Source organism: Cucumis sativus, chromosome 4 (assembly GCF_000004075.3).
Source record: "Cucumis sativus cultivar 9930 chromosome 4, Cucumber_9930_V3, whole genome shotgun sequence".
NCBI classification, from domain to species: domain Eukaryota; kingdom Viridiplantae; phylum Streptophyta; class Magnoliopsida; order Cucurbitales; family Cucurbitaceae; genus Cucumis; species Cucumis sativus.
The window spans coordinates 6,029,309-6,055,261 of NC_026658.2; the positions used below are offsets into that span (position 1 = coordinate 6,029,309).

The 25,953-nt window shown below is 33.4% G+C and overlaps 2 protein-coding genes across 7 annotated transcripts; one reads left to right on the top strand and one right to left on the bottom strand.

Moving 5' to 3' along the window:
• Positions 1 to 1,022: 1,022 nt before the first annotated feature.
• LOC101204595 (polyadenylate-binding protein-interacting protein 12) lies at positions 1,023 to 5,036 on the bottom strand. 2 transcript variants are annotated; one of them, XM_011655022.2, is made up of 12 exons: positions 4,805 to 5,036; positions 4,480 to 4,632; positions 3,767 to 4,389; positions 3,312 to 3,422; positions 3,174 to 3,218; positions 3,016 to 3,088; positions 2,828 to 2,940; positions 2,640 to 2,699; positions 2,467 to 2,514; positions 2,268 to 2,336; positions 1,569 to 1,630; positions 1,023 to 1,446 (listed from the first exon to the last, which is right to left on the bottom strand). In XM_011655022.2, exons 3-12 carry the CDS (start codon positions 4,337 to 4,339, stop codon positions 1,389 to 1,391), a joined length of 1,212 nt encoding a protein of 403 aa, XP_011653324.1. In that variant the 5' UTR covers positions 4,340 to 4,389; positions 4,480 to 4,632; positions 4,805 to 5,036; the 3' UTR covers positions 1,023 to 1,388. The 2 variants fall into 2 exon arrangements, with proteins under 2 accessions (XP_011653324.1, XP_004137206.1); XM_004137158.3 differs by lacking the exon at positions 4,805 to 5,036 and having other exon boundaries at positions 4,480 to 4,736.
• A 5,125-nt stretch (positions 5,037 to 10,161) lies between these two features.
• On the top strand, positions 10,162 to 19,880 carry LOC105435199. 5 transcript variants are annotated; one of them, XM_011655024.2, is made up of 9 exons: positions 10,170 to 10,430; positions 10,559 to 10,654; positions 12,027 to 12,070; positions 12,177 to 12,301; positions 17,551 to 17,840; positions 17,927 to 18,139; positions 18,235 to 18,327; positions 19,062 to 19,175; positions 19,278 to 19,880. In XM_011655024.2, exons 5-9 carry the CDS (start codon positions 17,640 to 17,642, stop codon positions 19,485 to 19,487), a joined length of 831 nt encoding a protein of 276 aa, XP_011653326.1. In that variant the 5' UTR covers positions 10,170 to 10,430; positions 10,559 to 10,654; positions 12,027 to 12,070; positions 12,177 to 12,301; positions 17,551 to 17,639; the 3' UTR covers positions 19,488 to 19,880. The 5 variants fall into 5 exon arrangements, 4 of the variants coding, with proteins under 4 accessions (XP_011653325.1, XP_011653328.1, XP_011653326.1 ...); XM_011655023.2 differs by lacking the exon at positions 12,027 to 12,070 and having other exon boundaries at positions 10,162 to 10,430; XM_011655026.2 differs by lacking the exon at positions 12,027 to 12,070 and having other exon boundaries at positions 10,162 to 10,430; positions 18,038 to 18,139.
• Positions 19,881 to 25,953: the final 6,073 nt, after the last annotated feature.

A 25,953-nucleotide genomic window follows, 5' to 3' on the forward strand; every position in this document is an offset into this window, starting at 1 on the left:
AAATGTGCAACGATCCAAAACTGTAAATAAAGATAAAAAGAAGAAGATTGTGTTTCATTCTTATCTCGAAAAGAGTGAGAATTGAAAAATGTGGCGTTTCTTTTCTAACAAAGACCTTACAAAAGTGAATAATGCAAGGAATTTGAGAAAATTGCCAAATCGCTCTCCGACAACAGAAAATAAGGACTCTCCTAATCCTAATGATATAACCCAAGCTTTTTTCTCATTGCCCTCCCTCCTCATCAAGGGAGCTTCCAAATCTGCCCCCACATCCCTTTTTGTCTTTTTTGCTTTTGTCTTCTCCCCCTCTCTGTTGGCTTCCCTTTATTCCTTCTTTATTCTTTATTCTTAATGACTCATTCTTCCTGTTTTTCTCCCCGGAGAAACCTTCCACCAAACTCAAATTTTGACCCTGTTATCGTCATCCAAACATCTTCGAGAATCAGAGTTTAGTTTCTTATATTCTTCTGTTTTCCAAACTTATTAAAAAGGATTGTTTTGGTCGAGTTCATAATAAAACAAAAGCATTGATAATTACAACTGTCATCTCACAAACAAGAGATGTATTTAAGGCATAATTAGTAAAGAAACCAACCAAAGAGCCTCAGCAGATTAAAAGTTCCGTAGAACCAAAGAGACCTGGCAATGCCTCGCCTGCCGAACTTGACCAAACTCTTTATTTTCTTAACTTCAATGAAAATACCAACGGTGTATGTTCATTCCTTTGACCAAGCATTCAACAAAAACACAAAGATCAAGTTTTTGATATCAACATCCATCTCCACATATTTTAAACCATTTAAGCCGTTGGGAAGGGAAAATAACAATGGAGACTTTCAACACAGGCAGGCTAACTATCAAGTGCGTTTGCATGTGTTATTTACCTCTATCTATTTGGAACCCAAAGATAGTTACACAAAATTCTGGTTCGAGTAATGTCATTCTATATACTATATATGCAGCAGCAGAAGAATGAACCAAAATAAGCAGATAGCATCCACAGATGGTCAAAGACTCGAGAAAGAGACTAAAGAGCGGAGAGTTGATTAAGAGTTTCCAGTTAGAAACATTGAAAGAAAGATCCAAGTGTTCCCAGGGACCAACCCTACAGAATCCACCGGTGCATCCACCATAACATCATCAGAGATAAACGACTAAGAGCCTCAAAATGCCATCCACTCTATAAAAAACTAAACAAATATCTCATTCACCAACAACACCTAGTTCAAGGTACAAAAAGGTACCAACTCCACTGCAGAGGATCCATGCACCACCAAAGCCCACAACCCCTTCTGAACATATCTCTATAACCATAATATATATATATGCAATATATATAAATATATCTATCGAGCACCAGACCAATATGGGACGGATGCAGGGAGCATTCAGTTCAGCTGGGCACGAGGAGAGCGAGGACGAACTGGGGTTTTTGATGGGCTCACCCTGCAAATGAACCCATAAGAATTAGAATTGTTATACCTTTCAGGAAAGAAAAAAAAAAAAAACACAACAGGTTTATCAAAATACCCAATTCCGGAAAAGGAAACAAAAATAGTTATAATAACCTTATTGGCAGGGAACCCAACACCACTCCACTACAATTAAGCGCAGCAATTGCACTCTCAGCCTGCAAATAATAAACAAATGAACACACTTTCATGCAAGCTACGGAGAGGTGGTTACAGCCATGAATAACATTCATGTGACTGCATATTCATGCAATTACATGGGTAAAATACCACTGTTTTCCAAAAAGACTTTCAGGGCATAACTAATGATTTGTTATGCCAAACATGAAACACTAAAGTTTCTTAAATGAAAAGGCTCATGTATTAGATGATATTAAAAGATGAAACATGCATTGCAACGATATTTGGCATTGCTGGACAGCAGGGAAATGAAACTTTAAAGACATCAATCAAGAGTTGTACATCATTATGTTTACTGATAGATAAAATAAGTGAAGCAGGTACTCTAAATGCATTCTTTACACCACAAAAACAAAGATATATTGGCGAGTGGTAAATAGAAGAACGACAACAGAATGTTTGATAAGGAAAACCGCATCCATTATTAGGTCCACTGATAAATATGAATCATTTGATAAGCACGCAGGTATAGATGCATTCTCTACCCCACCTACGCAAAGATGTACTGGTGAGGGAGAATGGTAAGAGTAGAACCACAATAAACTAGTTGGTCACATCCACCCTTAACCCCCCAAAAAATAAAAAAACAACATCAACATAAGAGAATAGGAATACCATTGTAAACTCAACAAATGCTATACGAGTGGAATGATGATAATCTCCAAGTAGCCTAAGGCGCTGAACCTACACATGGTTAAAAGATAACATGGATTGAATCAGCCAGAAAATGTGAATGAAAGCATTGTAAAGTGTAAAGAGAATCTAATAAAGAGTCTGAAGGGATACAACATCTATAATACGAGAAAGTGCAAACCTCTCCACATAGTGATTCAAAGAACAACTTGACCTCTGCTTGAGTAACCTGCATGACATAAAAACAATCAGTATGGCAATCAACAACATTGAAGTTCTTTCATCTCCTCCTCTTCCAAAAAAAAATAAATAAGTCCCCAATAACATTCAGAGGTTTCTCATTTCCAAACCTACCTTCTTGTCAATATTTGTACAATAGATAGTTCTTGAGCACATCTCACGTTCGTCGTCCGACTATAAACAATAAGACACAAGAAAGCCAATTTCAAGAGTAGTAGAGAATAAATTAAACTGAGTTGATAGCATCACTAACAACAGAATGCAGTAAAAACACATGAATGCCATTGAGCGCAGTCAATTACCCTGGGTAAGAAGTCAGGATTGACCGGTGCTATTGCAGTTTTCGAGGGGAGAACTCTGACTGGGTAGAAACCAAGCACTGTCCCCGAAAGATTCAAGGAAGCCCTTGCACCCTCTGCTAGCATGAAGTAAATTAATATGATAGCAAGTAGGAAATGCATCTGCGAATATACTGAAGATGGGATTGTACCTTCATCAGTGAACTCAATGAAGGCAAAATGAAGAATGGAGTTGGGATCACCACAGATACGACAGTCAACAACCTAATGAAGACAAAATAGCTAGCAGTAAGATGCCAAAAGTCATATCAAATGGGGAAAAATAGAAAAAAAGAGAATATCCAGTCACCTCTCCACAGCTAGCAAAGACAGTAGCAAGTAGCTCTTCAGTCACCTACATTCCATTTCCATGACCCAAAAATGAATAGGTAGAAAAGGGCAAGGCGAGGCGCATAAGCAGGAGAGTTTGAGGGTGGAGGCCTCTTACCTGCTGATCGATATCTGATACATACACTGTCCTTCTGGTCATCTCATCTCGCTTCACTGCATTCATCTTATTATTCATCCTCCGTCTCCCTTGACTAAAACCATTCTTCTTCTAAGCAAAATGAATAAAGAGAAAAAATATATATGTACAAATCAATATGAGATTTATACAACATGAACAAAAGAAATAGAGCAGATTTCTATAATGTCCACTAGTGCTAAAATGTGCAATCAAATAGTATTCTTATAGCAGGTTCATGGCACTTGAAAAAGAACACCTGAAAGCATACAAATTCAAACACTTTCACCCTACAAAACCATCGGGAATGGTAAGTCTGAGGGGTTTGGTTGTCCAGAAATCAAACAAAGTGCACGACTGCACGGGGCATTAAAAACTTAATAATAAGTGGAAATAAGGTTTCAACATCTTTCAACAAAACAAACATCCCCACATACCCTTCGACTATTATTCCCTTCGTTGTTGACAGAATTAGGTTGCAATAGAAAGTCGTTAGTATACCCAAGGCCAGCACCGGTGAAGTAACCAGAAAAGTTTTTGGCTAGTGAAGGAGGGACAAATTCCTCAGCCATGGGATTCAATTTGGATAATAACTCCTCCAGATCCCTCATATCTCTCTTAAAGGTGTCCCCTCCATCGGCCCCATTAATGACACCGTTAGGCCTCTGATTCATCCCATAAGCAGAAGCAGAGTTCACCATCAACGACTGGGGATTAGTTTCAAAGCCGTTCTGCATCTGACCACCCATTTGGGGCTTGAAATTGGGGGAAGGAAGTGAGAAAGAAGTTGCGGCAGCAGCTCTGTCCTGAAGATGTACCTTCTTCTGTAAATTCTGATCATTGGGGTTGGGATGAAAGTCGGAATCTGCATTAATCGGAAGCGTAGAATCGTTCATAGGCTTCTGATTTTCAACATGGTTGGGGTCATTAGAATCGGAGGAAACCAAGGTGTTATCCAAAGTTTGACTTGGAGAGCCGATTTTGGGTCCAACATTCTCAGCAACCGCCATGATGAGAGAGAGGTTTTATGCAACAAGATGGTTGTTTTAGCAATCTTATACTGAAAAAGAAAAAGAATCGTATGATCAAGAGAAAGAGAAAGAGAAAGAAGAAAGAAGAAAGAAAAAGAGAGAAGTGGTTGGGTGTTTACCTGAGGAGCGGGCGGGCGGGCGGGCGGGGGTTATCTCTATCAATACATTTCCATTGGTAAACAAGGAAACCCAGTAGGAGATCGTGGAGTGGAGGAAGTAAAAGAGCAGAAATGAAATTGTAGAGGAGGATCGAAATGAAAACGAGAAACCCTCTGTGAGAATTAACAAAAGTTAGAGAGAGAGAGAGAGAGAGAGAAAGAGAGAGAAAGAGAGGGCAAAGTCTTACTTTCCTCTATTATCAAAAAAAAAATAAATAAATAAATATGAAGGGCGATGATGGATTGGTAATAAGGGTAGTAGATAGAGGGATTAGGAGTGTGTTACGTTGGTTAGGCCGCCGTTGAGATCGTCCGATCGGCTTTGGCTTTGGCGTTCCCAGAACAAAATAGAAATGACCGATGAAATGAATCTTTCCTAGCTCTCAACATATTTCAGGGACACCAAACTGAGTCATCCAAACCAAACTTTTTCATTATTCCTAAACTACCCATCACCATTACCCCCCCCCCCCCCATCCCATCCAATGCATTCATTCAACAATCACCATGCATCATGCATTTTCCTTCTCTTCTTTTCTTTATATGCCTTCCCATTTATTATATACATATACATATCTTATCACTTTTCATTTTCATTTTTCCCCCATTATAAATGGAAATACCATTCATCACCCACCCCCCACCTTTTCTGTTTACCATTTTCACCTTTTTCCCTTTGTTTTGAAATACATATTAAACTAATTATGACTCACATTTCTGGTTTAAATCTTTTAATATATATATTATACACACACATATTAAACTCTTCATTTTCAATCAATTTCTCCTTCTAACTTTCTTTCTTTTTTTTATATATCAAAAAATCATAACTAACTATGCACTAGCCATTCATAGATAATGCACTCATATTTCACACTAGAGGTTGACAATCCAAATCTCTTGATTGCAAGTATCTTAGTTCGCGTTTAAATTTTTTAGTGTATGTCTATTTATTGGATTGGGATTGACAATCCAGTTGTGATTGCATATTTAATCACTAAAAAGTCTTCGCATAATTGGTAACTATTATGTGATTGGCTACAAAAGGCAATCAATCGTACCACAAGGTGTGTGACTTACACAACAATTATCAGAGCACGTAGTTGATTTTATCAGTTTAGGACTACAAAAAATAATTAATTAGGAGTTGTTTGATAGTTAAACATCATAGTACTTCCTTCGACCTTAATGTTGGCATTTAATTAAATTTAAAATGAATTGCATTCTCATATTAATTGGAACTTAGTTTAATTAGAATGCAAAATTTGATTAATGAATTAGGACAGTTAATTAAACATTTTCATGTTAAATACACAGTGTGCTTGCAATTGTTTGAAATAGAAATCATGTCATTGGAATTTGCATTATGGATTTTGTTCCTCTAAGCTAGAATCATATGTTAGATTATACATATATCCTTTACTTTCATGCACTTCATTTTCTCTTCTCACACACCATTGCTTTTATTAGAAAATTAGCTAAGGTGAAACTACTTTCATGTTACCACGCAAATCAATCCAATCTTACTACTATCACTCTCTGATTTTAGTAGGGTTATATATCAATGTTGTAGATGCATTTGATTGATTGAAAATTTTGGCTAACTTCAATCGTAGGTTATTCACAAATTGTCAAGTTATTAATTTAAATGTGATAAAATATATGGTTGATCAATTACAAATAGATCCCTATATTCTTTATTTTAATCAAGGGATAGCAAATATATTTTATGTGTTAACATCCATGTCATTCAATTTTTAAATAATGTAGTTATAGCAAAATCTTCCAAATAAGTAAAATTACATCAGTTTAGATTTGTTTTGTATACTTTGTTTTATTTTATTCCAAAACACCCTCTAATTAAAAAATAAGTTGAGGTAAGTGCGGATCGATTAAGGGGTCACGAGGGCATTATTGGTTTTTGTATTTTAATTTAATTTTGAAGTGTTAGAATACAATATATACTAAATTTAGCTTTAATTTATCTAATTTTTGCTTTTGCGGTAGTGGTTGTGCCCCTCGTACACAATCCTTTGGTTATGACTTCAAATCTCGTCTGCTACAGCTATTTTTATGAAATAGTTTTTATTCCAAATATCAATAATTTTCTTTTCTTAAATATCAAATTTCTTCGTAAATAGTCACAAAATAGTTTTTATTTCAAACATTAATATTTATCTTTACTCAAATTTCTCAAATATCAATTCGTTTTTTCCAAATATCAAATTTCTTTCTAAATTTTAGTGATTTCGTAAAAGGAAAATAATATTTTAAAAGTAGGAAAAAAACTGACGTAAGATAAAACCCTAACTTATTTTCTAGCCCTCATTTGTTATCTAACAATTTTTTTTTTTTGAAAAAAATGAACAATGTAGATGATCCAAACCTCCATTCTCTCAACAACATTCATGCAAAATGTATTAATTTTTCCTTTTTCTTTTTTCTTTTTTATGATAATTTTAAATTCACATATTTGCATTACAAAAAATCATGTGGAAATTGTCGCTATTTCTTTATTGCTACAAATGTAGTGAATGTTATCGGAGATCAGTGAAACGTCGTGATATTTTTTAAAATATTTTTTAGTGTGTTTATTATATAGTGCCCCGTTTCCCCTTTATATAAAATTTATGGATCCTGCCAACATGAGCTTGACTCAACTGATACTTGTATGTTCTTGTGGACAAGAGGTCCCGGGTTCAAATCCTCAACCCATTGAAGAAAGGAAATATCACACCTAATTTAGAAAATCTCTTGCTTACAGAGGCGACATGTTAAGAATTTTTTTTCTTAAGATTTTTTTTTCAAATCAAGGTTTTGAAGGTTTCAATTTATTAGTCGGGGGTCCCTTAAAGTCATCTAGGGATTGTTTGGCCCATGGTACAAGACCATTGACTTCAAAAACCCTAAGCCATGGTGTAAATCGATGGTTTTCAATCACACGTTTTTTCGTTCTCTTTTTACACATGAAACTCTTTCTCTCTTAGGCTTGTGCACTCACAAGTTTCCATCAATTATTTCACATCTCTTTCATCTCTTCCTCTACTTTCCTATTGAAACCCTAATCTTTTCCTCTCCTCCTTTAGACATCTTTTGTTAGGTTTATTTTAAATATAATATTATTATTAATGTAGCTCATATGCATTAAGCTATTTTATCTCTTTCGGGCCTATTATTTTATTAGGCCTAGTAGGTAAAAATATAATGCTCTAATTAAACATGATGGGTGGTGTCTATAAGATTGGTCCTCTTACTGCCTAATTCAAGTTGTTCTCTCTTCCCCACTCCTCTTCTCCATCGACAAACTTAATTAAGTTAAGAGAGGTCTAAGTGAGAGAAACACATTCCCTTAGAAGACCATTCATGTATCATGGTATGTGATTTTCTAACTAAGCTTAATTTGTGAAAATCACGTAGTTCAAAGATTTTGACATTTATTGTTTTATATGATGTTACTATTTTATTGCGTAATTATGAAAGTAAAACTTACACGTGCTATCATAGCCTTGATTTTGTGAATTTATGATTTTACATTCATGTGTAAGGTATAAATTCATGTTTTCGGTGCAAAGTAATTTTGCTTGATTTTTCTTTGAAAGATGAAGAACTCAATTGGATGAGAAAATATTAGAAAAATAATAATAGTAAATAAATAAATGAATGAATAGAAAGGTATTTAAGAAATCACCAAAATCTCAAGTTTAATTTGATTAAGTTTTCTTTGGTTGATTTTTCCTCAATTAAGCCTTCTGATGTGTGATTGTTTTTATTTATTAATTTATTATTGTTTTCGATATTATCTATGCAACTACTTATAAAGACGCAATCACATAAATTATGTATCAATTATATTTTGTGTTATGAATGTATAATGATAATGATTTAAAGTATCCAAATTTTGCGATTAAAATCACTTGACAATTATGTTACTCGTATAGACTATACGTTATGAATAATTTGTTAATCACAAAGGTGACTAAATTAGTAAGTTATATAGATATTAAATGAACCTTAGGGTGTGTTTGGATTGATCTTTTAAGTGTTTAATTTTTAAAATAATTCATTTTAAGATAAATTGAAGTGTTTGACATTTGTCTAAAATAAATTTTGAAAAAATGAGATTATGAAATAAATCATTTTAGAGAAAATACGTTCAACTAGATTTTAGAATAAATGTTTATTTGGTGTTTAATGAGAAATTCCTTCCAAGTATGTATTTTTCTCTCTCTATTTTTTTATTCTTTTTACTATCTATTTTTTACTTCGTCGTTTTTTTTCTTTTTTTAAATGCTTTGAATATCTTTTCAACATGTGTTTATATACATTTAAATATAGAGATTTGCAAATATTTCTCTTTCAACCAAATCTACTTTGTCTTAATATCTGTGGAAGAAACCATGAGGAGGTCAATGAAGAACATAATTGTTTGGTTCGTGAAATGAAAATGAATTAAGAACGTTATTTATCTTATTCATATTTTGTTGTTGAAAATCAATTAATTTTTTTTTATATAATCATGTATTTACATCTCAAAATATTTGTGCCTTTCAAATTGAATTGTCCAAAATAATAATAATAACAAAATTAATATTTAGATTCAAGTATTTAAAAAATAAATAATTTTAAGATAACGTGATATTAATTTTAAAAAATATTTTTGAAAAAAAGATTTAAAATGTGTATATTTTGTTATAAAATTAATTCATAATGTTTAATAGCATTTTATGGTAATTTAACCTACGTATAAAACAATATTAGCATAGGACAAACCAAACACAATTTTGCATATAAACATTTATAAAATAGGCGAAACCAAACATGTAAGTGTTTAGATTTTAAACTCATTTTACAAAAAAAGGTTTTTTTGAAAATGTGTTCTTAACAAAATATTTTTTTTCAAAGAAGGTGAAAACAAATAAGTTTTTTAGAAATTGAAAAAAAAAAATCTTTTATCTTCTTATTATGAAAAATAAAAATAAAGAAGAAGATAAAGATCATATATTTTGATCTTTAACATTATCCAGAGTTTTCCAAAATTCATATATTTTTTTAAATTAATTTTTTTTGGAGATTAATTAGGTTATTAATTATTCCATTAATGTTGCTATTTTATCTCTTCTGGGCCTATTATTTTATTAGACCCATTAGGTACAAAGATGTCTATTATTTAAGAGCCTATTATTTTATTAGACCCATTAGATATAAAGATGCCTATTATTTTATTAGACCCATTGGGTACAAAGATGCCTAAACATAGTTACCACAAAACTGCTTACAAATATTAAATATTAATTGGTTTTGTTTATATATATTATATAAAGACAATAAAGTTGAGGGGGGGCTCGAGCCCCTCTGAGCCTATACTAAATCTGCCTCATTCAAGTAGCTTCCTCTTTCCCATCAAGAAACTTAATTATGTTAAGGGAGGTAAAGTGAGAGAACACTACAAGAAAAACCCTCTACTATGACATTTATTTATATCAAAAAATAGAGGGAGGAAAAAAACTGTCACGAAAGGGAAAAAATGCGTTTTTGACGTGAAAAGACGGAAATTTTTGAAAAATATTTTTCGCGACAATTATTTGGTGTCATAGAATAGAAATAAAATAATATATTTAATATATGAAAAATAATAACTTTTTTAGGGATGATTAACTTATTCCCTTCCGCCATGTCTCCACTCCACTATCATTCCATTGGCACGCTCGTCTCCCCTTTCGCCTCCCAATCTCCGAACTCCTTGAATGTCTTCTCCGGACGACGACCAGGTCCATCACTGCCACTGCCCCCTCGTGCCCGTCTCCCCACTCCAATGTCGCCTGTACCTTCTCTATTGGACGACGAAACCTCCTCTGTCCTATTCTGTTGTATTCTCTTGAACATTCAATCTGCATCCATCACCTCCTCTACCGGTAAGTCGTCTCTTCCTTTTCTATTTCTCTATCTCTCTGTGAACTTGTTATCTATAATCTTTCCATCATCAAAACCTCAATCATTGGAAGACTTAGCTAAGCCTTGGGCTGAATACGCTGCTCAACAGGCTATCGACCACTCTTTGGAGTCTGCCATTGAAGCCTCCAAATCTCACATTTCTCAGATTCGTTCCACCTCTTATCCTCATTTCCTGAAGGCAATTGTAATTTCTTCATCCATTATTATTACTATCGTTTTTTTTTTTTACCTCTCCTATTGTTTTTTGTTTAGTTTCCCATTAAGGATGAATGTTAGTTTAGGTCTCCAAGAGAAGGGGTTGAAAGGTTTTGAATCGTTACTCAACATATTGAACTGTAGTTGATTTGGTTGACCAATGTTTGTATATCTAATCTAATAGTTAAAATAGCCCCAATGGTGGTCGTTGGCAAGGGTTGAAGTCTCTTCTCATACGATTTTGAGGTTAAAAAATTCGAATCTTTAAGTGAATTTTATGTCAAAATCTCTAAAACGTCTCCTGGGGACTAAGGGAGTAAAGCTGAATAACCGAACTCTAGACCTAGCTTGTTGAATTAATATTTTATGACTCTTTTTAAAGTTTTTTTACCACAATTGTTGGCTTTGGACATAAATGAAGATTGCATCTAATGACAAGCTCGGTTGCTTGAGTCATGTGGGAAATGTACTGGAATTTAGTGAGCCAACGTATGTCCCCATGCATTTCTTAAGTCCAATTGATGGTTTTGGCACATTGAAGAGTTAGTTCATAATTTTTTCTTTCAAGGATTTCTTATGAAAATGTTTTTCTTGCCTCTCAAGGGGTTGTATATTTTTAAACCAAAATAGGGCATTGAAAATGGATGATTCAAGAACATTCCCAGTGGATGTTTCTTTTCCTTTTAAAAATTCTAGAATTTCTCTCTTCTCATATCTTCTAAAGAATGGCGCTGATAGTGCTAGCCTGTCAATGCCTTTTTGTTGCCTTAAAAGGGTGATCAGTGAACAACATTATGATTTACACAATCGTGTCTAATGGACTAGCAAAATGCCAACCAACAATCTAGATTTCAGCTTATCCTTTTAGTAAAGTCAGCATCGGGAGGAGATATTTGATGCAAAGGGCATTTTTTTTCGCAACCTATCCAGCGAATTGAGGCAGGAGCGAAAAATTCCCATAGTAGAAGCTTGATTCTCTTTGGACTAGGAAACTTTCACAATTGCTTGAAGAGACCAAAGTCTTAGGGTTGGTTCTAAAGTTCAGCACCCAAGACGTGTCAATCAAATATTTTTGGAATTTTAGATGCAAATTATATGCTTGTTTTATCTTGGCTTTATGGCATTTACATATCCTAATCATTGAAATCTCTTATTTCCAACAATAAATAGTTGTGATTTATATTATTTTGTTTTGTTTTCTTGTTAAATTAAATGATTCATACTCTTTATAATGAAGATCTCATTTGATGGCACCTTGTTCATTCTCTCTTTGCCTACTTTTGGCTCTTTTTTCTTCTTCTTCTTTTATTGAACATTATGCTCTAGACTTACCATTTTATGCATTGAAAACATGCGTCTAGGATTCCTTTTCATAGATGAAGTTCGAACTTGCTGCTTATGAGAAGTTAGTATTTGGAAAATTGATTTTACCTTCCTTCGTTTTTTTTGTTTTCTTTTTTTACTCGAATATTTAAATAACTGAAAACTCTTTTGATTTTTTTTTTCTGCAGATGGTATTCTTGTTGCTGCATCACATCCACTATCAGTCATATTCTTTCAATCCGGTCGTGGCCGTAATCTCCAATCCACCGTTTTCTCTTGAACATTCAATCTGCATCTGTGACCTCCTCTATCGGTAAGTCGTCTCTTCCTTTTCTATTTCTCTATCTCTCTGTTAAATTCTTCTCTGTAATCTTTCCTTCAACTCCTTGTCAATCTGTCTGTAATGTCTGCAATTTTAAGTTTGGACAAACAATATATAAGACTTGTAGCTGAAATAGATCACTGTTTGAGAATGGGTGAATGAATTCTTTGTTTTTTCTTGTCTTGTTTATGGTTTAGAATGATAACGGGTGAAATGTACATGTAATTTCTGTATATTTTGTAAATCATTTTAGATAGGAGAAAAAAAAATTAGATGATTTTGTTTTCTTTTTAGTAATATTAAATTGCTAAAAATTATTTGCAACTATTTCTTTTTAGCTTAGCCACTCTAAATATGTGAAATTTTATGAGCATATTCATGTATGGAGTAAAGATGAATGCATGGAATTCTAGCTAATAGACATTAATTTTAGATAATATTATGAATGAGTGGTTGGTGAATTTCCCCTTCCATCATTTCTGCCATACTATTTCATTTCATATCTTAATTTTGCTTTTCTTTTTGAAAAATTGGTAAAAAGATAAATGTATATCTACAAGAATATCACTATTTTTTTAAAGTAGGGATGGAGTGTAGGACTAGGAGTATATTTTGTTATTTAGCATTTTTTAATTTTATTCACATTTGAAGGAAAATATTGGCAGTATATGTTTATATATTTGGTAAGTGATGAAGGTATAGGTGAATTTGAGAAGGAAAGAGGGAATCTGCATTAAATGTGTTGACCATAAAAGCTCAAGTTGAAAAAAAGAATGAAACTTAGTTTTTTGAAAATTACCTATTTCCTCAATGTATTTTCATAATTTTCTCTCTCTTGTGCTATAATAATTTGATTTAACTTTGAAGAAATGAATATAATGCTGTCAATAAGTTTGTTAAACTGTTTTCTCTATGGTCGTATTGTTGCATTATGAAATAATGATTTGTTGTTGATTGGGAAGGTGGCAAGTTGGGGAGCTGAACAATTTTTCTCAACTTGAGGAACTCTGATTTATAGATGTAAGGAATTATGGGTGTATTGAAAAGCTGAACAATACCGCTCTAATATTTGGTTTTGAAATTTAGAGGATCATTGCAGTTATGAAGTATTCTTTAGTATACTTTTAAGACTAAGCTGAAAACCAGCTGTTAGGACTAGGTTTGATGTTGATTACGATAATTTCTTGGTATATATAGTTACGATATTTTCTTTAGTATATAGTACTCTTTTGTATCTTCGATTTAATTAATTGGGATATAAAGTTTCTTAATGGTATGAAATAAATTATTGAGTATTTTGAGGATTATCTACCATTTTGAAAGTTTGAGTTTTAAAAGTTGTTGCTCATAATCTCTTTTGTAATCAGGTTTCTTTCGAGGCCAACTTAGACCTCTACACAATGGAAAAGTCATGGATGACCCAAAATAGGATGTCAAGAAAATATGATTTAGGAGTGTAAAGGTTTATTAAATTTGGGTTGAGTCATGCTAAAGGTTCTAATTCAATTAGATGTCCATGTTTGAATTGCAGTAATCTTTTACTTAAGGATGTCTCAACAGTTCGGTATCATTTGTATGCCAATGGAATTGATAAAAGGCACAAGGTATGGTTCTGGCATGGTGAAGAATTGAACTCAGATAACGCTACCAACACGATGGAAAATACAGTCGATGAAACTTATAAAAACGACGGTTTATTTAATACGGTTAATATGATTCAATCCGTTCAAGAACAATCTTCTAATGCATCCAATACCTTTGACACTATGTTTGATGACACGAAGAAACCCTTATATCCAGGATGTAAGAAATTCACAAAGTTGTCAGCCCTCGTGAGATATGGTTGGAGTAACACTAGCTTCTCTGAATTATTGTCCATAATAAGTGATCTATTACCTGATAACAACGAAATTTCATCTTCCTTATACGAAGCGAAGAAAACACTAGGTGCCTTAGGACTAAGTTACCAAAAAATTGATGCATGTCCTAATGATAGTTGTTTGTACAGAAAAGAATATGAAAACATTACCAAGTGCCCTAAGTGTGGTTTGTGAAGGTGGAAGATCACTAAGAACTCAAACAAGGAAAAATATGGTGTGCCTGCCAAGCAGATGTGGTACTTTCTAATAGTTGCAAGATTTATAAGAATGTTCAAGCGATTCAAAAATGCTAAGAACTTGCATTGACATGCGGTAGATAGAAAAGTTGATGGTATTTTGAGACACCCGATTGACACTCCATCATGGAGGTTGATTGACCACATGTGGCCAATCTTTGGGTCAGAATCGAGAAATCTCCATTTGGGTTTGTCTACTGATGGAATTAACCCATTTGGAGATATATCGACGACGTATAGTTGTTGGCCTATTATCACTACAATATACAACCTTCTACCATGGCTGTGTATGAGAAGAAAATATTTGATGTTGACAATGTTAAGATCAGGTCTAAAGCAATCGGGATACGATATCAATATGTACTTAGCACCCTTATTGATGACCTACAAATGTTGTGGAAAGATGGAGTTCGTTGTTTCGATGCATATAAGGAAGAATACTTCGCACTGCGAGCTGTCTTATTATGGACCATCAACGATTTTTCAGCATACGATAATCTCTACGGTTTTAGTGTGAAAGGATATAAGGCTTGTCCAATATGTAGAGAGAAGACTAATTCAATAAGATTGCAACATGGAAAAAAATGTCATACATGGGACATAGGAAGTATTTGCCAAGACATCATCCATACAGATTATATAAAAAAAAATTAATGGGAAGCAAGAGCATGAAATTCCTCCACAACCCTTGTCGGGGGAGGCCATGTACCTTAAGCTGAAAGACATTATATTTTCGTGTGGGAAGAAGTGTGGGAAGATCGTGCATAATGAAGGTGACAATGACTATTGGAAAAGAAGACCATAGTTTTTTCAACTATCATATTGGAAACACATGCATGTTCGACATTGTTTAGATGTAATACATATTGAAAAAGATGTGTATGCGTGAACGTAGTGGACACCTTGCTTGATATACCAGGAAAAAGTAAGGATGAGATGAATATTAGACTTGACTTGGTTGAAATGAAAATTAGATCAGAATTGACACCAATGTTTACCGGTAATAGAACTTACATCCCTGCGGCATGTTATACACTATTAAAAGAAGAGAAGTATCAGTTTTGTAAGACTTTGTTAGAAATTAAAGTTCCAGAAGGTTATTCATCAAATATTAGCAGTCGTGTCTCTTTGGATGACATAAAACTGACCGGCTTTAAGTTGCACGACTGCCATGTTTTAATGCAGCAACTGCTTCCAATTGTAATACATTCAATCCTACCGAAGAATAGGAGGTACACGATCAGTAGATTGTGCTTTTTCTTCAACGCGATTTGCGCCAAAAGTTTATTTGTCTCAGATCTTGATGCATTGCAAAAAGAAACAGTTATGACTTTATGCAATCTTTAGAAGTATTTCCCACCCTCGTTCTTTACAATCATGGTTCACCTTGTCGTTCATCTCGTTAGAGAAGTAAAGCTTTGTGGACCTGTATATTTGCGGTGGATGTACTCATTTAAATGATGCATGAAAGTGTTGAAAAGTTATGTTCGCAATAGAACTCGATTGAAAGGATGCATTGCAGAAGCAAGCTTTCGTGAGGAGGCAGTTGAATTCTGTTCAAATTTTCTTTATGGATTAGGTCCTATTGGACTTGGGTCACTCAATTCAAGGACAAACATACAAAGCGATTGACCACTGTCAGCAGGAACATACGTTCAACCCGATGTCCAACAACTGAAGCAAGCACATCTTCGTATCTTATAGAACACTAAAGAAATGCACCCATATGTTGAGTAAGCATTCATATGATTATATACTGCCATTAATTTACCCTCAAGGGACCATTTTAATCTATGAAATATTTTGTAGACAACATTCAATTAATTAAAGATGGAAAATCGCAGAAGAGCTAAAAATGAACAATGGCTACAAGTTGAACATAATCGATCATTCGGTGCATGATTTAGGGATCAGGTACTTAATAGTCAAAATTCATTTTTGTTTAATCTAATTGTTCAATATTTAGAACGACTAACTGTTTTATTCAATAGGTGATGAGTGAACTTCATGAAGGAAAGGTTCTCTCGAACACCATCTGTTGACTTGTAGATGAACCCCACCCAGTTTTAATGACGTACGACGAATACATAATTAATGGAACATTTTACCACACAAAGTCTTGTGATGACCATCGAACGATTCAAAACATTGGAATTATGTTAGTCGCAACAACAATGGAAGTGTCTAGTGCAAAGGACAAAAACTCGGTCGTTTGTGACATGTCTTTCTATGGCACCATTCAAGAGATTTGGGAAGTCAACTACAATATGTTTAAGATTGTTTTTTTCAAATGCAATTGGGTTCAAAATAATGCTGGTGTTCCGAAGGACGATCTTAATTACACATTGGTGGACCTTAGCCGAATTGGTCACTCTTCAGATTCATTCATTATTGCCACACATGGAAGACACGTATTCTATGTCACAAATCCTGTTGATGTAAGATGGTTCGTTGTTGTGATGCCATCCGAGAAGGATTTTTTCTACAAATGTGTTGATGATGACATAGATAAAATGTTACCTGACTATCCCCCACTCCCTTCTTACCACACAACATGTGATATTGACGAAGGTGGTGAAACATATGCTAGACCTGACTGTGAAGGCATATGGGTTAGCAATTGACTTTGATATGTATGTATATTAAGATGCGTATTATTTGTGTGTGTCATTCAATGTTCATTACATAGAGTTAATTATTGTCATTTTTTCTTCTTTGTAGAACAAATTTCATTTTCAAATATGACTATTTCAAAATCTACCGTTATCAAGTTTTCTTTTCATGTTCAACAGTTTTTTTGTTTTCAAATTTTGGAGAATTTTATGTAGTAGATATTCTAATTTGAAAGTGTTATGTCCGTTACCATATTTAGTGTGAACTTTGCATAATTAAGTGTGTGTGAATCGTTTCCTATTTTCTTTGAGAACCAAGTGTTTATAAATGTTTAATTATGAAAGTCATGTATCAGTTCTAATATTAGACTTTTCGGTTATGTTAACACTTTTTAGGTTATTTCACAATTCACATTTACAATTAATTTTTATGTAAGTGTTATGAAATATTAAATGAGTATTGTTACTAACAGTTTGTTGGGTTACGTTTTAAATCACATGTATGTTTGCAGTAATGGTTCATTTAGATGATGATCAAGTTGCTACACCCCTTGAAAGAGGGGAAACTAGTAGCTAGAAAAAGAAATGTGGCCCTACGAGAATGAAAGATATAACACATTTTAGTAGTGAGGGATGGAAAATGATTATTCAGTACAACGAACTAGGTCAACCTATTAGACCGAATGCAACAAAGTTGAAGAGTTTTATTGGAAGGACCGTAAGGTTTCACGTTCCGATCACTTACTCCACTTGGCATGCCGTTCCAAAAGAGATGAAAGAGAAAATCTATGAACTAATTGAGGTAAAAATCCTTCTAATTGAGTGTACGTATATTAAACCACTAAGTTCAACAGATTTAGTACTTTTGATGTTTTTTTCACATTGTAGGGCGATTTCATTCTTGACCCTAAGTCGAAGAAAAGTATACTTCAAAACGTGAGAATATGCTTCAGTGGATTCAAGTTGAGACTAACAACTACGTACGTATTGTCATTGAAGGACGATGTGGAGAATTTAAAACGCCCACCAGCGGAGTATTCATTCATCGATGAAGACCATTGGGATGAATTTGTGGCTTCACGGTTGAAGGAAGATTTTGAAGTAAGTATGAAGATCCTAACATTTTGTTATACTTTATGTACAATTTGTTACCCAAATATGTTAACTTAATTGAGGTTATACAATTTTTTCTACAGAAAAAAAGTGAAGAAGATAAACTGAAGAGGAAGCTATACAAATACAACCATAGAACATCTCGCAAGGGGTATGCAAATCTTGTTGAGGAGTTGGTAAGTAACGATTTTGTGATGTAACAAAAATGTTGTTTTCCATTGTTTATGATCTTAATTGTTTCTTAATTTTGTCTCTTCAAGAATTTAAGAATGGTATAGAAATTAGTTATTAAACCATAGGGAATCACAACTAATCAAATATGTGCTTTGTTTTCACGATGTCTTAGGAAAGTGGTCTAGTGGTCTAAAACAGTAGAGAAGAAAATAGGAAAGTCTTAGGAAAGTCTTAGGTGTTTTGGCATTGTCACTGCCCTTAATATGCACTTTGTTTTCATGATGTAAGATTTCAAAATTGGATAGAAATTAAAGTTGGTGTTGCTTTATCTTTTCTTCAGCATGATCAACTTCAATAACTTCCTTTGCTGTTGCCTGAAAAGGGTTAAACATAAGGAATCACTTCCTATTTTGTTTACCTAATTAGAATCCCAGACTTACAAAATAGAAGTTATGACCCCATTTTTTAAGTAAGGAAAAGCACATAAGGGAAGGAATGAATCACATATGCTTAGTACAATGCACTGAAGTTGTTATGTTGTTCTGTTTTGTGGTGTATTCTAATCTAAAGAATTGCAAATTGATTATAATTATCCGTGTTACCAACTCCTATGTGTCTTGTTATTGTTTTTCTAAATGTTTATTACTATTATATGTACAGTTGCTATGCTTGCTATGTATTTAATGTACGTATATGTTATATATTTATACTTATATAACATCTATTCTTTATGTAGCGTGCGTCTTCTTTGTCCAATCAAATAGATCGATCGATAGTATGGAAACATGCACACTTGGATCATAAGGGAGAGTTCCCAGATAAGGAAATGAAGGATGTTGCCAATGTTATCGTAAGTTAAAAAGTTGACAAAATGTGGCAACCTATAATTTTCATTTTTTTTTTGTTACCATGGTTTCGCAACTTATAATTTCCATTTCGTGTACTATGTTAGGACAATCTATTGGGCAACCAGAAGACACGTAGTTTATATGGCAGTGACGATGTTCTCAACCAAGCATTGGGAGTGAAAGATCGTTTGGGGATTACTCTGAGGCGTGGGGAAGTACGTGACTACGAAAAAAATATTTTCATACCCCGATGGAATCAAAATCTGAAGAAAGTAACGGAGAGAAGACAGTGTATGAGGAACGTGATGAAATGACCAAAAGAATTATGGAGTTAGAAGCGGAGTTACAAAGAATGTAAAAAGATGAGGGTGTGAAAGGAGATGAAGAACAACCTAGTATGTGTTCGAAAGGAACACTATCAATTGAAGGGGATTCAGATGATGAGACTGAAGACGTAGCCTCTGGCTCAGTACCAGAGAAAGCGACAGACGTTGTGACAGAAGTGAAGAAAGAAAATGTTGTGCTGGATACGAGATCAAATGACTTATAGGTTAGTTAAACATATACTTTACTAATTAATTTTTTTTGTTTTTCCTTTCAATATAGAACATGTAGTAATTTTTGTTGCTACTATCTTTATTGTAAGAAAGGGAGAGAGAACATACCTATAATTAACAATAATCACTTCCCTCTATCCTTCAATCAAAGCAACTCAATAGCAAGAATAAACAAAATATCAATAGAAAAATCAAAAGTACTAAAATTCACTTGAAAAATGCATAGACAAACAAAAAGACCCTACACACCATCAAAGTTTAAAATCTCACATTTCATTTTTCATTCTCTTTTTCTCAAAGCTTCAGCCCATAGCCATGACATCTCCCTTGGCCTTGATTTCCTAATTCGAACGAACAAATATCAATCAAAAATCAACCAAATGCTTCATTGAGGCATTTCATCAAACACATTGTAAGCTACCCAAATGCTTCATTGAGGCATTTCATCAAACACATTGTAAGCTACCAAAATGTTTCATCACATAGCCAACCATAAAGAAAAAATGTAGATTCAAATTAGAAAAATGATTGTAAACAACAATATTGAATAGGATGGTAGACAAAACAAAACACATATCTCATATAAAAGCAAAACTATGAGGGATGTTTTTCATAAAAAAAACCATCAATATATCACATTGTGGGTAAAATGAAAGCATTTGAAGTTAATATACTGTATAAATACAAACAATAGAAATAATGGTTGAGATTCACCAGTGAGTTCAGCGGTGCAAGGGGTGTTGGGTGGTTGCGCCGGCTGAAGGAGAGAAAGAGAGGGATTTCGTGCGTTGTTGACCGAAAGTCTAGTCTTTTCCGGCGTGCGTGAGAGAGGGAGAGAGATGGTTAGCAGAAGGGAGGAAAAATCGAAGAGGGGCGACGTGTGGATCTTCCACAGAGAAGAAGAAGAAGAGAAGAAGAAGAGAAGAATAAGAAGAGGAGGAGGTAGAGAAAGAGTTTTGGAGATGTTTTATTTTAATAAATAAATTATTTAATGTTTTTAGAATTAGGAAAAAATCTGATTTTAATAAATTTTTTATTTAAAATAAATTTTATTTTAATAAATTAAATAAAATATTTTTTGTATCTTTTATGACACCAAATAACTGTCGCGGAAAGTAAAATCCGAAAAATTCCGTCTTTTCCCGCCAAAAACGCGGTTTTTTTGCTTTTGTGACAGTTTTTTCTTTTCTCCTTTCAATTTGGGATGTATACAACTGTCATAGTAGACCACTTTTCTACTAGTGCAACCTTCTTCTCTCTTTGCCTAAACGTTTGATCTTGGAAAATGAAAATTTTAAAACGTAAGTCTAAAAGACTTAGTGAGATTTTATGAAATTCTTTTGGCAATACCTTTTCATAAATATCATTTTGCATAAATAATATCAAATCATTTCATCTTGCATAAATCTTTCTTTATGCTTACAAACACATTTCAAACATAACAATTTTACATAAACACACATTAGTTAATAGTTATTCCTTTCCCCAAGGATCCTGAATCGTTCTCTACACTTGGTCTCATTACCTTGTGTTTGAATACTGTATCAACCACATCCGAGAACATACAGATTCGTTATTGTTGCTTAGGCCTCTAAGCTTTATATGTTCCTTTCAACTCATAAGCTAGCTTCTTATCACCATGTAGTTCATACATCCCATAGTGATCTTGACTCTTTATGTGCACATAAAAGTTAACATCATCTCAAGGAATTAACTAATGGTTTGAAAACTATTTCATAACATTGAGATTGTAATCATCAAATCAAGTTTTAACATTATAAATCATGCTTGAACACATATAAACTTTTCATAGAAATCTCCTTTTGAAACACTTTCTCATTTGAAATCATCTTTTAAAATAGTAAAGCAAGATCACAAAACTTTTAAGAAGAAAATCACTCACCACAGTTTAACAAAAATCCTCATTTTTCTTCTCTTCTCGTGGAGCCTTCTCGCAGAACAAATCACGGTACTTAATATTTTATTTTTCTTCTTCTCACCAAAGTAAAACAGTAGCATTTTCACTTTTTTTTTTTTTATATATATAATAAAATCGTTTTTGTGCTTACTTAATGACCAAATCCACTATTTATAAAGCCCTAAAACTATCTTAGTCATGCTTAAACTCTTCTCAGTTTGTGCTTAAAACTTTACATGTGTAAATTTAATACTCAACCTAGCGATGCTTTAACTTCTTAATCTTACACGTTAATAACTTCTGTCAAATCAGATTTGACATTTTCTTCACCAGACCTTACTTCTTGTCTAACCCCATACCGCAAATAACTTTAACCACTTAACACTTCTCGCGTGGTTATATTTTTACTACAAGAAACCTTCCTCATGAACTAACCAACTTTTACTCGCTTAGAACACTTATCGCAAACTTAAACTTGAAGGCTTCCTCGCAGACTTCTTCATCGTGAAACCCTTGGTTCCTATCGCGAAGAATACCCAAACGCCTAGTTGTTTTAGTCAAAACTTCATAACTTATTTTTTTTTAGACGTTTGGACTTATAGATTCTACTGCAAATCCTTCTTTTCTCAAAACTTCCTCGCGAATTAACTTCTTAATCGCAAAATTTATACTTCACCATAAAAGATTTTATCGCTTAATCCTTTCCACGGATTTATTCAAATGTCAACTTCTTTAATACTTAGTCGAATTTTACTTCCTATACTCAAATAATAAAAAAAAATGGGTCTTACACTTGGCTTGGAATGCTAGGATAAGAGTCGATCGACTATGGCTGTGAGTGGTTCTTCTTAATCAAATGTTTTTAACAAAAGAGGAGTTTCTAAAACGTGTTTGAATTTCTAATATATTATTTGAAACCATGAACCACATGATTTTCCACTATGATTTCCACCTTTAAGAGACATGTGACTTATAAACAAAATAGAAATGACGTGGAAGTATTCTCTCTCTAAGTTTTGTGTTGCAATATGTTAATACATTGGAATTGATGTTGACGTTGTATCTTGAAATGGTGATTTCCAAAAAATGTACAATACTGGTTAAAGTTGAAATAAGTAGATCTCTATATACTACTATAGAAATTGGTTTACTTGACGTTAATACAGTGCCAAGTAAACGTATACTTGACGCTGTTCCATTGAAGATACAAACTTGTTCCATTGCCAAATTTTGTTAGCTCTAAACCCATGGAGGAGAAGGAGATTAGGTTCCAACTCTCTTATGAACTTTGACCCCGAACAATGAACAATCTTACAATTGTCAAGATTGATGGTGATCGGTCTTTGCATAATCTAAATGAGGAAGGGGAAGCAGCAGTTTGGGTCTGTTTCGCTTGTTCTATGAGAGAGGAAGGGTTGAGGCTTGCCATAAAAAATAATGGGTTGCGCTTTAACAATCAAAATTGATAGTTAAGTTTTGGGTTGGAGTCGGAGTGTCGTGGGTCACTGTCGAAATGTCGTAGGTCACTGTTAAAGTGTGGTGGGTCAGAGTCTGTGTGGGTAGTCATCCAAAAATGGAGAGAATGACATGCAGATGAAGAGTCATGGGCTATAGGTCAACGACAGATGGAGATGGAGAGTCGTGGGTTGTGGGTCTACTACCGGTGGAGATGAAGAGCGGTGGAGATGGAGATGGAGAGAACTATGTGGAGGGTTTTGATGGAGAGAAAATGGGAGATAAAAGGAAGAGATGAAGGGAAGAGAGGGACATTTTCAATAAATTTTAATAAGTTTATTTTACGAAATTTATTTGAATAAGTTTATTTAATGAAAAGAGGGAAATAAAAAATATTTTTATATTTTTATACTTAACAAAATAAAAATGTTAATTATAGTTGACGTTGTTTTCACGTCAAGTAAATATTATCTATACTTGTCGTGAAACAAACATCAAGTAAAATTTGGACTATACTTGATGCGAAAAAACGTTAAGTAAAAGCTAACGTAAAATAGTTCAAAAAATTATGTGAAAGTCTTTTTTTTAAAAAAAACTGTACTACGTTTTTTCTTTAAAATTGTCAATACTTGATGTTTTTTTTAATAAAAGCGTCAAGTATGTAAAAGTAGCTAGTGTCAAGTAAAGCAGATTTTGTAGTAGCTAGAATAAAATGCTATATTGTTACTGTGTGATATGAAATAAAATGTTATATTCATGCTCTATGATCTGGGATAGGATGTCTCATACTTGCCTAGTGATCTGGTATGAGATGCCCCTTTTGCTTTCTGTGTGATCTGGCAAGGGAGGATACAATATGCGTAAATGAATTGATGGTACTAGCCATTGAGTTGAGACTTCTCCACATGGCTATAACTTGACAAAAAAGTTTGGCAAACGCTTGAGCCAAGAAGAAGCTACACAAAAATGTAAAGATAATACCTAGTATGCGGAAAATATACGAGCTATAAATTGTGGAATAGTTGAATTACCTTGTAATGATGCCATTTCTGATGAATGACTATGTGATGTTAAGACAAAATTAATTTATTGAACATGTCTGCTAAAAGATCCCACTCACTACGCGTTTTCGTCTAGCCCTTCAAGTGTTTTGTTTCATTTCCCTCCTCCCCTCCCCCACCCCCCTCCCCTCGAGGTAGCGAATGACATCTGACGTTGAACTTGCAAACTTGATTGCCTATTGTGCCTTCTCAATTGCATCATTTTGTTAATGACCACTGTTATCTCGTTAAGCATGTAAAAGCTAGATGAGAAAAGTTAAGTTGTTGTTTTGAGTCTGAAATTCATTTAGAAGGACTGGTACACTCAAAATCAAATGTACTCTTATGATTTGTTTATCAATGAAGTTTCCTTTTTGCATTCAAGTTCGAAATTCGCGTTCAAGAATTGTGGTTTAAGTAAGTTGTTCCGCTGATTAGACGACCAACATATTATCTTGTGGAGAGATGCGTGTTACGCGACTAGGCTGCACATCCCCACTCGGTGGCGTGAAGTGACTTTGGGGTGGAGCATGACAGTTTTTCCTTCACAGCCTTCATGGCTTCATGAATTTTGATCGGATGATTTCTTTCTCCTTCGCAAGAATTTTGAACAAATGAACAGTGGAAAACTTCACGACTTCAAGAATTTCAGTTGGAGGATTTTTTTTTTCTCTAATGCGAGGATTTCTAATGAACAAGCAGTGGCTTCACGCCTTTACAAATTTGCGATCAGAGAGCTTCATGCACGATGGTTTTTTTGTGGAATAAGTTGAAGATGGAGAGAAGCTCTAAAGAGGAAAGAGAATACAAATGATTTCTTCTTAGTTCACGCACGAAGAGGGAGAGAGAATCTTGAGTTGTGTATTAGGATTCTAATATATCAACTAGGGTTGATTTGAGGCTTGATAGATACATTAATTACTTACCGTGATATCTACTTCATCATAGTGTATTTGAGTGAGCTTTTAAATTTTATGAAACTTTATTTAAACATTAAGTTTTTAGTTTAAGTAATGTTAGTTTTAGGGGCATTTTTAAAATAGCAAAATAAATTAAAATATTTACAAGTTATAGCAAAATTTTGGATTCTATCACTATAGCATGTCAATGACTATGAGTGATAGAATTTGCTATAGGTTATAAATATTTTGTCAAATGTGCTATTTTTAAAAATTAGGTTTAAAAATTTTCCTTTTGTATTATTATTTGTTTTTAATTAATTTTTGGATTTTTTCCATTTGTATAATTATTTATTTATTTTGCTATTTATCCAAACTAGAGTATTTATTTGGCTATTTATTTAGTTGCTATTTATAAGATATTGATGTTAATATTTACAATTTTCTTTCTCTCTAATATTTAAGTTATGTAGACTATGATATTGTAACATTTAAGGGTCCGTTTGATAACGTTTTCATTTTCTGTTTTTTGTTTCTCGTTCTCTATTTCTTTATTTTTTGAATAAAAGAAAGACTATATTTGATCATTATTATTGTTTCTTGTTTCTTGAAAAAAAAAACATAAAAAAAATTTGATCAATAACTATTTTTTTTTTGTAATATAAAGAAAAGAAATGTCATACATTAAACATAAAAAAAGATATTATCAAAAAGTTTATGTCATCTAATATAAGTAAGTCTCGATGACAACCGAAAATATAATACAAATTTGTATCATATCCTTCATATGTTGCCTAAATTTGATCGGTACTGTATCACTAACTCAAGTCATTTGTTTTAAATGATGTTCGAGTCAAACTCCACTTAATTATATAATTATGTAGATGTTGTAGTTGTAAAATATTAAAGTT

What these genes read in the sequence shown, in the direction of transcription:
- LOC105435199 (XM_011655023.2), top strand. Translation starts at nt 17,640, where the DNA reads ATGAAAGATATAACACATTTTAGTAGTGAGGGATGGAAAATGATTATT. An exon ending in AAATCTATGAACTAATTGAG is followed by an intron (nt 17,841 to 17,926) that starts GTAAAAATCCTT and finishes TTCACATTGTAG; the next exon opens with GGCGATTTCATTCTTGACCC. An exon ending in AGGATGTTGCCAATGTTATC is followed by an intron (nt 19,176 to 19,277) that starts GTAAGTTAAAAA and finishes GTACTATGTTAG; the next exon opens with GACAATCTATTGGGCAACCA.
- LOC101204595 (XM_011655022.2), bottom strand. Translation starts at nt 4,339, where the DNA reads ATGGCGGTTGCTGAGAATGTTGGACCCAAAATCGGCTCTCCAAGTCAA. An exon ending in TCTTTGCTAGCTGTGGAGAG is followed by an intron (nt 3,089 to 3,173) that starts GTGACTGGATAT and finishes TGTCTTCATTAG; the next exon opens with GTTGTTGACTGTCGTATCTG. An exon ending in TTGGGTTCCCTGCCAATAAG is followed by an intron (nt 1,447 to 1,568) that starts GTTATTATAACT and finishes GTTCATTTGCAG; the next exon opens with GGTGAGCCCATCAAAAACCC.